Source organism: Protopterus annectens, chromosome 12.part0, assembly GCF_019279795.1.
Source record: "Protopterus annectens isolate FY-2018-M chromosome 12.part0, PAN1.0, whole genome shotgun sequence".
Taxonomy (NCBI): Eukaryota; Metazoa; Chordata; order Ceratodontiformes; family Protopteridae; genus Protopterus; species Protopterus annectens.
The window spans coordinates 400942495-400956101 of record NC_056746.1 but is presented as its reverse complement, the minus strand read 5'-3'; the positions used below and the strand labels follow the sequence as shown (position 1 = coordinate 400956101).

General features: G+C 37.4%; 1 protein-coding gene across 1 annotated transcript in view; it reads left to right on the top strand.

The window, feature by feature from the left end:
• LOC122816603 (cytochrome P450 3A56-like) overlaps window positions 1-13607 on the top strand; it is a 262199-nt gene that overhangs the window by 139824 nt on the left and 108768 nt on the right. The window contains exon 8 of the mRNA XM_044089504.1: window positions 798-925. Coding sequence (XP_043945439.1) covers window positions 798-925 — 128 coding nt within the window. The remainder of the gene's footprint in view (window positions 1-797; window positions 926-13607) is intronic.

The window sequence follows — 13607 nt, the reverse complement described above, 5'->3', positions numbered from 1 at the left end:
ACAGTGCCCTTAAACTCAGAACAATTTGCAAGTACAACACATCCTTTGGCTTTGCTAAAATGCTTTTTCCAATTACAATGCACCTTGAAATTAACTTAAATACACCATAAGTTAGTAAATAGTAACTACACACTTGTCTGATGCACTACATCTCTACACCAGCCATTTTGGACTGTTCACTTCTTTAATCATTCACTTCCAAAACTAAACACGGCACTGTTACTTAATAGGCCTCCAAATGCTAAACTATTCCCCTGTATGAATGCAAAATGGCACTATTGCTTAATAGGCCTCCAAATGCTAAAACATTCCCCTGTATGAATGCAAATATTGTCATTTTAACTATTGAAATAATCTGTAAATATCAACTTCTTAGACATCTATTTTCACTTTAAATGTTGCAATACTTTATATATGTTTCAAATGAACACATTACGGTTACATATAAAACAAATAAAGACTGTGTTGGAATTGTCTTCGTAGAATCTTTCCTCTGTCCTGGATTATCAAAGAAATAAAAAATAAATAAATAAATACATAGATAAACAAATGAACCTGAAGTATTAAGGTTGTCTTTGTAGCTGTGAGATTAGAGTTCTACAATACCACAGTTTGTCCTTCACAGTGGTTTAAACATAGGAAGTGTACGACACATTTTCAGATAATACAGCATCAATGTTTTAATTGTATATGGTTTGTAAGTACAACAGGTATAAATTATGAGAAAAAGCAGCAGTTCTTATACAATTACATTTTGAAAAGTCTTAACATCAGTTTTCTTTTTATTCTCCTCACAGTAACATGTCCTTGGCTCATTCCTCTTTTTGAGAAATTGGAATTCAGTTTGTTCCCTAAGGATGTAGTGGAATTCTTTTTCAAATCTTTCCAGAAAATCAAGGAAAAAAGAAGAAAAGGAGATCATACCGTAAGTAAAATATCACACTTTCATTTTACAAAGAGTAATAAACTGATATGGTCAAAAAATTGCTTTGTCCCATGGAGGTACACAGTGCAGGACATGATAGAATATGTACTAAACACAGATTTGGGTAACAGGTCCAAATACTGTACCAGAAAGGCACAGATAAACCAAAATGTTCTTGACTAAATGAAATTAATTTACCTTCTAAGACAGCAAAATTTCCTTATTCCAAAAAATGTTGAAAAATAATAAGAAAGAAAACAGAAGCTGAAAAGCAGTGGGCAGGTTTTGAGGTGTGTCAGGGAATGGGTAAAGTACAAAAACCATTAATCTCAAAAACAAAGAAAAATGTATTAAGTAAAGATTAAGTTAAGCAATCAGACATAATAAATATAGGTAAATTCACTATCAGTTACAAAAGGCAATATGGGAGGGGGCACATGTTGAGAAAGGAAGAAAAATGTGACAGTGGTCATCCAGTGGCCCAAGGCAGTCTTAGAAAATAAATGGAGAGATATTGCAAAAGGTGTGTTTCTATATTCTGGGGAATCTGGAATTATTCACACGATGCTGAGTTAACAGAAGGGGGGGTGCTTTGAAGAGTCAGCTTATCAGAAAAAATGTTAAGTGAAGCTCCCCCCTCCACATTTGAAGTTAAATAGGAGGGCAGGTTTTAATTACAGGAAAGTTGGATTGGTTCTGATAGGTCAACAGGCAAATGAAAATGTGACCACAGGAACAGCAGAATGTAATGTGCATGGCCCTTGAAAAAGCCTCCACTGATGCTACAGTTGTTGACAACAGTGCCTGTTGGCCACTTGCTGCTGACTCTGCCCTTAGAATGTGGGCATGTGCTGCAGGACTTGAGGTTGACAACAGTGGCTCCTTAACAGAAGAACATGGAAACAATTTTGTGAGTTGAGCTTCTCAGCAGACGTCCTTTTTGCTAATTGTATTGCAGCAGCCTAATAGAATAGCTTCAGACAGTACAAAACTTGAGTGCAACTTTATATTTAGTTACCAGATCACCAATGAGATGGAACAAGGAACTCTTGTGGATGTGACATTCATGAATGGCAGCAAGGCATGTGATAGTGTATCCCACAAGGGCCTGATGTTAAACTAAAGGGTATGCGGAGACACCCAAACTGATTATATGGCTGGCTTATAAACCAGGTACAGGGTAATAATTAGTGGTGAACTCTAAAAAGATGCCATCAAGTCCATGGAGCTCAGTTGATCTTGTTTAGCTTGGCTGGGTCTAATATCACACTGGAATTATCCAACCTGTTTGCTGGTGATGCCAAGACTGGTGCCATGATTATGGATGGAGGAAACGTTCTCCAGTATGACTTGAGACATCTTGTAGAGTGGACAGACAGGGAGCAGTGAGGGGTTAATTCTTAAACTGTGCAAGATGCGAATTCAGGGAGAATGTATGTGCTGGGGTGGGTGGCTCATGGAAAGGCCGAGGACAAAACAAATCTATATGTTATAATTACTCAGCACAGTGTGGAAGTGTAGCGGTCAAAGTTAAGAAGATGGTGGGTATGCATCCAAGAGGATGGATTCAAGGAAGTTGGAGTCACCATTCAGTTCCCGATGGCAGTGATTAGGCCCAAATCTAAAGTAAAGTTTTGTGCCAGTTTATGATGTGCATACAGTAAAAGACTCATCAGACTCACACAGAGAGTAAAACAGTAAATTACCAAATGGTGATAGAATCTAAGAAGTAAAGGGTCAACGCCTGACACACTTGAAAACAAAAGAGAAGTATTATAGACACAATGCAGCTGAACAAATGGAAAGATGAAGAGGAGGGATAAAGGGGAGGAGTTGCATTTGATAAATGGAAGTATGATGATCCAAGAGTGACTGAGTAGCACTAAGCTAAAATGTTGCACCTGTGTCAATCCTTACGGCCATATGGAAAAAGGGAGGGACATGGAAGCAGGCTCTGCAGGACACAGTGTCTGGCCATAACACTTGGGTGGAATTAATGCTTCATTGTTAAATGATCAAAGTGCTGAAAGTGCAAACTACAAATGGCTGAACCCACTACACTGAACACTTAAAACACCAAAACATAACACTTCAAAAGAGAAACACGTTCCTATCCTGATCTGTTAATGTATCACTAACTCCAGCCATACATCATCAAAACAGTGGTAGTGTTATAGGAATGCTTTTTCTAAGATCAAGTATATGGTTGAGGTTAGGGTAGGGTTAAGGTTAGCAAGTATTAGTAAGGTAGAGCAGGGGGACAAAGTTTTGAGTTCATATGGTTCACAAAAATAAGTAAATTAATAATAATCCACTCTTTCAGGAACTTTTTGTTATGAGTCCCAATATGGCTATGTACCTGCAGTCAGAGAAGTAAGTGTTCATCAGAACTACAGTTCAAAGATATACATCTCTGACATTCTTATAAAAAAAAAACTTGCTACAAAAATTTCAAAGACTATCATTCTAATCAGTCAATTCACAAGCATGACTCTATATTTGCTGTAATATGAATATATTACATACGCAGAGCATTAGCTATGGCAAAGCCATCCTGAGTAACTTTCATCAAAAGGTATCTAATTTTGGAGAGTGTAATATGGACTATGGGATTCCAGGCCTTCCTAACTGAGACCCCATGGGGTACAGTGATAGCAGAGGCACAAATATACCTCTAAATGCATTATCAGTTCCTAGTGGGTGTCCCTCTTCTTATATACATAGATGTTGAGGCTTGGGTATTCATTTAAGTAGTTTACTGAACACAAACACATCAGGATGGATAGCAAGAACATTGAACTTAAACGAACTATCTAACTAACTGACTACATACTTGCACGCTCGCACTCTGGCTGTTCACTCTAAAATGGCACTGTTGCTTGCACATGCTCAGTAGTTATATGCATGTGCTGACTCACTGGAAAGCTTCTTAATGGTATATCACACACACTGTTCTACATCCTCCCTCTTTACTGAACTGTCTCATATAAGCAATGACATTTCAATAGGCATACAATTATACAGACACTAATAAAGATAAACAGTCATGTCCAGGTTGCCATGTATCTGGAACTAGGTTTCTTGATGCGACCTGATCTTATGATAAAATAGTTAGGACTGGGTTTAGCAACAGGGGCAGTCATTGGGGAATGTTCTGCTTGAGGAGTTTCAGAGATTTTCTCAGGAACGGAGATTGCTGATGGAATGTCCTCTGGAACAGGAACATTGGACAACTCACTCTGAGAACTAGAGTCTTTGTCACAGGCAAGATGCTGTAACACTGGTTCGGACACTGGTAACAAATATTTCCAATTTCATCTGATTTCCACTCTTTGTGATTCCACTATGTACGATCTCTGCTCTTGACCCAAACTTTTCACAAATCCAATGCGATCAAAACCTTTTGACATCTGCATCCTCACTATCTCCCCTTTTTGTAAAAACAGAGTGATTTGCTGGTTTTATCACAGTAAGACTTCTGGGACAATCGCTTTTTCAACAGTTGGGCTTTTACTGCTTTGTTGTTCTTAGCACAAGGAACCAATAAATTACTGCTGGTTGGCAGTGTCGTTCTGCTTTGTCTCAACATAAGTCTCTGGGCAGATGAACCAAGATGTTTATCACAAGGAATGTTTCTGAGATTTAACAAGTTGAGAAAAACATCAGTATTGTCACGTCTAGATTTATAACAGCTGTTTTACTCTTTGAACTGCACGTTCAGCCAAGCCATTTGACTGAGGGTATTCAGGACTACTCGTAATATGAACAAAGTCCCACTCTTCTGTAAATCTCTTGAACTGCTGACTTTTAAACTGTGCACCATTGTCAGAAATAACTGCATGCAGACTACAATGGACAGAAAAATGTCATTTCAACTTAGTAATGACAGTATTGGAAGTTAGGTTGGGAAGTAAGTCAATCTCAAACCAATTTGAGTAAGTGTCTGCTAACACCTAGTAATGTTGACCATTCCACTCAAAGATATTATCTGTGGCTACTGTCGACCAAGGTAGTTCAGGAATCTGGATTAACTGAAGTGGTTCTTTTTGTTGATGTGATTTTGTACTATTACATACTGAACAAGATGAAAGTACTTTCTTGATATCTCTTGACATAGAAGGCCAAAATACTAGACCTCTCACCCTTTTTTTGGTAGAATCAGTTCCTGGGTGGCCACAATGCAAAATCTTAACTTACTCTCATTGCAAGGACTTTGGAACAATTACTTTAGGACCTTTCATGATGATACCATTGTCAGACAAAATCTCATCTCTAAGGAAAATAAGGTTGCACTTCTACTGGTAAACAAGATTGTTTTGAAGGCCATCCTTGACTGATAAAGAGGTTTAGCTTCTGGAGAATTGGATCTGAAGCTGTGTGAGTTCTGAGCTCATCAAGACATGTGGAAGAAACATTTCTCACTTCTATATCCTCAAAATCAAGTTGCTCATTGTTATGCTGTTCTGTGTTTTTTTTGGCGATCTGGATAAAGTATCGTCAAGATAAAGAAGTTTGCCTTTTGTGTAAACAAGAGTGAAATTGTACTTTTGCAATTTGAACATCAGATGTTGCAGTCTAGCTGGAGCTGTGTGCATTGGTTTTCTCAAAATAGTAACTAGAGGTTGGTGGTCAGTTTCGATCTGGATAGGTCGACCATAAATATAATCATGGAACTTTGAATATGCAAACACAATTGCCAAAAGCTCTTTCTCAATCTGGGCATATTGCATCTAAGTCTGGGTAAGAGTTCTCAGAGCATAGGCTACTGGTCTACCCTCTTGAAGATTGACTACACCTAGACCAAATTTAGAAGCATCACAGGAAAGAGTAACTGGTTTGTGAACATCATAGTAGCTGAGAGTTGATGGGTTGGCAATTTTCTGTTTCAGGACATCAAATGCATGCACTTTGTTGCTGTTCTGACCATGACCAAATTACATCTTTGTGTGTCAGCTCTCTGAGTGGTGCTGAAAGTTGGCTTAAATCTGGAATGAACTTGCCTAGGTAGTTAACCATGCCAAGAAAATGTTGTAGGTCTTGAACATTGTCTGAAGCTGGCATCTCAAAAATTGCTGTTTGCTTGTAGGATCTGGTCATAAGCCTGAACTGGTAAACAAGTGACCGACATAAGTAACTTCTCGTAGCCTGAATTTTCACTTCTGATGATTCAGCTTAAGATTCACTTCACATGCTCTTTCCAGACTTTTCTTGAGGTCTCTGTCATGTTTGATTTCACCACTGCCTCCTACTAGAATATCATTTACTATACTAGCACAGGGATAGCCCAAAAAAAATTTGCTCCATTGCACACTGAAAGATTTCACTAGCAGAATGTATCCCAAATGGCTTTCTCAGAAATCTGTATCTTCCGAATGGTGTACCAAATGTGGTTAACAATGAAGATTTTCTGTCAAGTGAAATTTGCCAAAATTAATTCTTGGCATCTAAGACAGAAAAAATGGTGGCATTTGGCATGAGGACAGCAACCTCTTTGACTGTACTAATTGGATGATGAGGCCTTTTTAATGCTTTGTTCAGATCTCTTGGATCAGTACATATCCTGATATCATCTGAGCTACTACCATGGAGGATACCCAGTCAGTAGGTTCTTCTACTGGACAAATTACTTCTAGCTGCACCATTCTGTCTAGCTCGGCGTTAACTCTGCTCTGCATAGCTACTGGTCTGATAACTGGGCTGATCTCTGGGTCTAACTTCATGGAGTATACAACTGGGAGTTTGCCTATTTTGTCTGAAAAAAATCAGCATACTCAGAAAATATGGTCTTGGTGAAATTTGAGCTGTTGTTATGCAGGTTTACATGGTGAACCTCTTTATTAAGTGAAAGCAGTCCCATTTTCAAACTGTCTCTGAGGCCTAATAATGACTGCACGTTTCTCTTGACTACGGAAAATTGCAGGTCATAGCTGTTCCCAGTAGAGTAACATGAAAGCACCACTGAGCCTTTGGTCTGAATCTCTTCACCACCATAAGCAACATGCTTTGCACACTTTGTTAAATCAAGCTGTTCTGCTCTTTTTACTCTAGCAAATGTTTCTGCTGACATAACATTGTTCTTTGAGCCAGCATCTACTTTATGCACTACAGGACTCCCATTTAGCCAAACAGTACAAAAGATCTCATTCATTGCCCACAAATCTACTGCATTGACTGTTTCACTAAGCACAGACACACCATCAACATAAAAAATAGGGTTGCAAATTTCTAATTGATCAACTTGCCTCTTAGAATGCCCACTTTTAATAAAAGAATGTGCCTTATTTGATTTACAAAACCTTTGAAAATGATTTCACTTTTTACATTTGTATCAAAAATTAAAAACTTAAGACATTCCTTATATACAAAAAGTCAAAAATATTAACAAACAATCAAATCAAACAATTTAGATTAAATCATTGACACAGTCAAAACAAACAATCACAAGTCTAGTCAAAACATTTCAAAGAGAGACTAGACTAGATATATTGCCCATAAAAAGTAAAGCAGGAAAAAATAGGAATATATATCCATTTTCATTCAATTTCATATGTGTATATGTGTATAAGGAACTTTTTTATTTTTAAAGTCTAAGTACAAGATCAATTTTCTAAATGTAACTAACTATTTATCATAACTATTATAAACTAATAATAAGTAAAATATAATATATATATATGTCAACAATGAAATCTTCTACTAGATATGCAAGGAAATCTAACAGCCATTTATAAAACAGTAAAATAAAGAGACAAGAATATAATAAAATAATATATCAGGGCAAAAAAGGAAAAAGAAGAAATAAAGGGGGAGGGAGGGGGGGAGGGGAAGAAAAAACAGTGAAAGGGAAGTAGAGGTGTGATTTAAAGAAATGAAAGGGAAAAGGATAGAGATGAAACGAAGGAAAAGAGGGCAGGGGGAAAACAAATGAAAAGGGGGGGGGAAAGAAGAAGTAGAAAAAAAAAAATAAAAAAAAAAAAAAAAGAAAAGAAACCAATAAGTAGCAGCAGTGGCCTATATATAAATATGAAATTTAGCCTGGTGCCCTTATGAGCTCTAAGTTTAGGAAATCTTTACATTTGTGGCACTGCTGACCAAAAGCTAAGCACTCTTCTCTTTTGGGTTGATTATTTCTACCACATTTACAACAGTTGACTATGAAGCTGGGTGGGGGCACATGTTTTGACTTTACTGATTCACCCTTATGCTTCACTGAGCATGCTCTGGAATCTGCTGGAAAGACTCAGGGTTTCACAGGGACTGTTACAGGACCTGCAGTTGCTGTCATGTGCTTGGGCCTGTTTCTTTTAACCACGTGCTGCATACTATCAACGTGAGCTTTGTCACTGCCCTTGTATAGCTATTCTCATTTGTAAGTATACTTGTGTGCTTTTCCGTAAACTCATATATCTGACAAGTCTCAATGGGCTTATTCAATGTTAAATCACTGTCTCAGAGCAAAATCTTTCTCATTGTCTCATTATTAATACTACACACAAGCCTGAACTTTATCAATTCATCTTTCAAATCACCAAATCTGCACATTTTAGCCTTATTTCTCAAGTCAGTTATATATACTGCAAAAGTTTCACCAGACTTTAATCCCTTGTGTAAAATAAGTGCCTTTCCATTGGAATATTTGTTTGGGGTTACACATTTCTCTAAATTTACATTTTAATCACTCTGTGTCTTCCCTTGTTTCAGACGGTACCACTATATGGCAGTTTCCCCCTCCCCTGCAAACACAGCAGATGCATGCACAAATGAATGCTGCCATTTAATGGCCTCTGAACCAGCTAAATTAAGAAGAATAAATGCTTTTGTAGGTGCATCTTTGTCAAAAAAAGCAGCCTGTATGAAAATATTATATTTCTGCTCAAACACTCTCCAATTCTCTGCAAAATTGTTATCAAACACAAGCGATGCGGGTCTGTGAAATTCTTCTGCCATGCCCACAGATTATAAATGTTATGCAGTTTTGGCCCTTGTAATTATATACAAACATTCATGCACACCAGGTACTTGTAATAATATTCAAATGCACAATAAGCTCTTCAAAATACTGTACTCTGCAAAATATGCCTTGAAACAACTGTATTTTGCAAAATATACCTTGAAATAACTTTACTTTGTGAAATAACTGCACTGTAATACTACACACACTTGCAAACACTTTGCACACTGGATATTTTGAATAGCTTTAGTTAATGTGAAAAAGTAGTACATAGCAAACAAATGCAGTCATTTTACCTTTTTTGTACATTTTATGCGATTCAGATATTGTTTCAAATGTTTTCATAATTATTTCGAATATTTTTATCAATATGTCACAGTTTCGGATATTTTGTTTTAATAAGAAATTTGTTTTGAGTATTCTGAGTGCTTTGTTTTATATTTGTAACAAAAGAAATCATTTAAGCAGGTTTTAGTACCTGAAATGTGTTTGTGACCTGTTTAATGAGTTGTTTGAGCAGTAGGGATGACCCACTCCTGTATATTCCTCCAACTCTAACTAGTTGCCTTATGGCTGTAACTCTGGATCCCATTCTGACACCATGTCACTCTTCTTATATACATAAAGAAGGTGTTGAGGCTTGGGTGTTCTTTTAAATATTTTATTGAATACAAACACATCAGGACGGATAGCAGGAACATTCAACTTAAACTATCTAACTAACTAACTAACTGACTACATACTTGCATGTTCACACTCTGGCTGTTCACTCTAAAATGGCACTGTTGCTTGCACGTGCTCAGTACTTCTATGCATGTGCTGACTCACTGGAAAGCTTCTTAAACATAAATAACACACACTGATCTACAGTGGGTATTTGGAGAACAAGAGGAAGAGGGTGAGTGTTTGACATTATCAGTTCCTAGTGGGTATTCGTAGAGCAAGAGGCAAAGGGTGAGTGTTAGACATTATTGCATGAGCTCTTCATTCACAATCTGTGTATTCCCTTCCTAAAGGAATTAAGATCATTAAGAACCACAAGCTGGTAGTTTCTTAAAGGACAACACCGCCCAAAAGTCAATTTTTTTCCTTTTAAAAAAATCTTTACCTTTAATCCATATGCTGTTTTTTTCCTTTCTTTTTCTTTTTTTTCAACTATTGTGTTATTTCCTTTTGCTTTGATGCACCATCTGTTATATAAACAATTTTTAAGGAAATGAGAGTGGTAGCTGCCATCTTCATTTTCAGCCTTTAAAACAAATCAAAGTAATGGAGCAGGTCACTTATTCTAGCTGCTGTAAACTAGCTAATTTTAGGTGCTGACTGTATAATAACTGATTTCAACATTTGTCTGATGGGCTGTTTCACATCTCAACTATAAGGTCAAGCCTTGAGCTAAAATTATGAGCTTGAATTAAAGCAAACATATTGGCAAATATAGTAAGTTTAGCAATGAGATATATCTGAAAAGGTTTTAATGCAAAAACCACAAAAAGAATTCAAAAGATTTGATAAAACAAAACAAATGATGCACTTGACAGTTGCAGCTGAAAAAAAAAAACAGGAGTCCACAGTATTACCTTTCTAAGGGAATACAGTGACAAGACCAAAACAAATATTTTGCAGTTGCCAGTGTATCCTGAGAATATGTATTAACAAAATTACATCAGCATGTGTCCTATGATGGACTGGCATCCTATTTAGGATTAGTTTCTCTGCCTTATGCCAAGTAGGTGCCAGGATAGATTCTGGCTCACACTCATCCCTGAAATAAATAAAGTGGACTTCAGAGAATGAAGGCTTTGAATGAGATGCATTTATGAGATAGAGAGAGGGAGAGAGAGAGAGAGAGAGAACTTGTTCTTGTTCCACCCATTTGTGACTCCTGTATTACCTGTGATGTTGACTGATGCTCCTTATGACACAGAAAACAGAGGCAAGGCATAGGCATTCTGATGTGGTGCTCCCTAGGTTGGGTATGCCAGTGACTATTAATGTACACTGAGCTGCTCTGGAGTGGAAGTGAGCAAAGTACCTAGAATGAATTGATTCCTCATAGCCTATTGTCCATCAAGTGTGGACCTGTAGTCCGGTAGACCTGTAATATAAGAGGTCTATCAGCAAGAAGACCAATATTGTTAATTTGCTGTATAAGGCCAATGTCAAATTTATTACTGAGGCCTGGCTAGATTAAAGTTTAGTCCACATTTTACATTGGTATTTCTTTCCAGGGTTCACAGTTATAGGGCACCCTAGATTTCATATCATTTAAATAGTTATACATTTTAAATCAGAATTGAATATGGCCACGGTTCCTTGCAGAGATGCTAACATCTGAGTGCATCTGGAGAACAGAAACAAAATGTAGGTTGCTTTTTATATACCATTCATTTAAAAACACTAAGGTCTTATTGAAGGACTTCATAGATTTTCTCCTTGACTGTATTCAAAATCTGGGTTAATGACAGTTCCGTGGCTCATGTGTAAGACCTTGTATATATTGAATAAGACTTCAGATAATTACCTCTGTTACCTACAGCCATGAGTAGTCAATGAGCTTCACATTAAAGTTTGGTGTACTCACCTTAAACATGAGGAAGGAACCCATCTTTTCATCAGGATACTACCTGGTCCACTTTGGTCACCCATGTCTCAATCCTCATGATGCGGAACTGGTTGATTATAGGAATCTAATAGATGTTACCAGCTGCAAATTATAGCTAGACCTTGACCAGCACCTCTTAGCCTACAGTGCAGATGGCCATGATCTGTTGGCTGTAATGCTGTTGTGGCTACAGTTCTAGATAAAGTTACCCTCCTCATTTATACCCTGCCGCTGCTAGCCTGCATACCTCAGCATATGTATGCCACTGCTGACCTGCATATTTTGGTATATGATCTTGAATTCAACAGCATTTGTATGGTAGGACAACTGTTGCAGCAGTAACGGAGGCATATACCCATCGTCTGGAGAACAGAGTAGCATTGTGAATGCCTTATACCAAGTACAAGTTAAAGTACAAGTTAGAGATCATCCATAGGGAAACAAGATATTTGTCCAGGAAGAGCTCTGCTGTGAGAAATTGAACTGCATAACTCTTCTAATTGGTGGACAGTCTGTAAAGCCAAGACCAGCCCATTTTCTGTATCTGAATGTGCAATGGTTGCGCGATTCTTCTTACCCAAAGGGAAATATGATAGGCAGGATGCACCCCAGGTTGTGCGCACATTCTGTGGTGTGTTATACAGATATTTTCCATATTGGACTTCAGATGACTTTGAATGTCATGATTTTGAAGAATCTATGCAATTTGATTTAAAACTGCTTCTCACTACCTGTGTGTTAATTCTGAGCCAGTCAAATTGCTTATAACTTGCTTGGATATCCTTGATTAATTTATTTCCAGGATTGTCTAATGCTCTTTATTGACTGGTATATTTCCATCTGCTTTAAAGAGGCGACCATCCTCATGGGTTCAGCTGTGAATCCAGGCTCACTGGAAAGGTTCTACCATACATGTAGCTTCCCTTTAATGGAAGATCTACAGGAAAAGTGGTTGAGCAGGCGACAAAACTCACTTTGAGAATCCTGTGAATTCTAGGATCCACATAATTCTGAATACAAAGTATGGCACAGAAAATCATCCATCCATCCAAAACCCCTTTTTTCAACTTTTTCACAAGAGATCGGGGTGTCACTTCAACAGTGACAATCATCTAGAGCCAAGGTTCATACCACAAAGTGGCTAGCCACAGACAGCATTTGTTCAAATGGTTCATTGTTTAATTGGATCAATAGGTAGTAGGTGGGCTTGGTCGAATGTCCCACAGCCAGAGCTACAATCCAGTGACAAACAGCTGTAATACAGAGCAATTAGTTCTATTACAAAAAATAATTAATTCACATTGATTAAAATAAATTATATATGTACAGAAACTGTGTACATTGCAAGTACACATGAAATTGCAATTTAACCCCTAACTGCAAAACTACCAGATTAATCATTTATTGTAATTCAGGGCAACAAGGGATGCATTTGGTATGTATTACAGTATATCACAAGGCCAAGAAGATTCAAACATCATGGGTAAGAGGAATAAGAAAAAATAAATGCATGTGCAAAGGAAATAATTGGTAACCAGACATAGTCTCTAAAAGTTTTGCATTCTTATGAGGACTGCAAGATAGTTAACCCTTTTAGATATCAACTTAGGATATTTTGCCTCATTTCTGAGCTCCTCTGGGAGCAAGCTCCAGATGACAAAATACATTTTGGCACTAATCCAAAATTAGGCCTGTTACATGTTCATTATATGATCTTGGATGGTAGTGAAATGGTAACTCCTTGCAGTTGCTGTCATTTTTCAAATATTGGCCATTGTAAGTACTTTTTGAGTAGAAAATTATTATACAAGTCCTTGTAAGAAGGCAAAGCAAAAATACAAAGTTTTTCTTGATTTTAATAGTGCATGTTATAAACATAAGACCCAGGCCAAAAAAAAAAATCAAAGTGCAAGACTCAGGTGAATCTGAGACCTCAGTGGGATACAGAAAATCTGGCTGTCACAGCTATCATCACTGTGACACATGAAATCTGTGTCATACATCTGTCATCCCTGAGATACAGGCAGAGCCAGTTCATGGTCATATAGGTAGGGTATCTGACCCCTCCACCACCACCATATCAGTATCCTATTACTTGACTTTCTCTCCTCAATTATCATAAAACA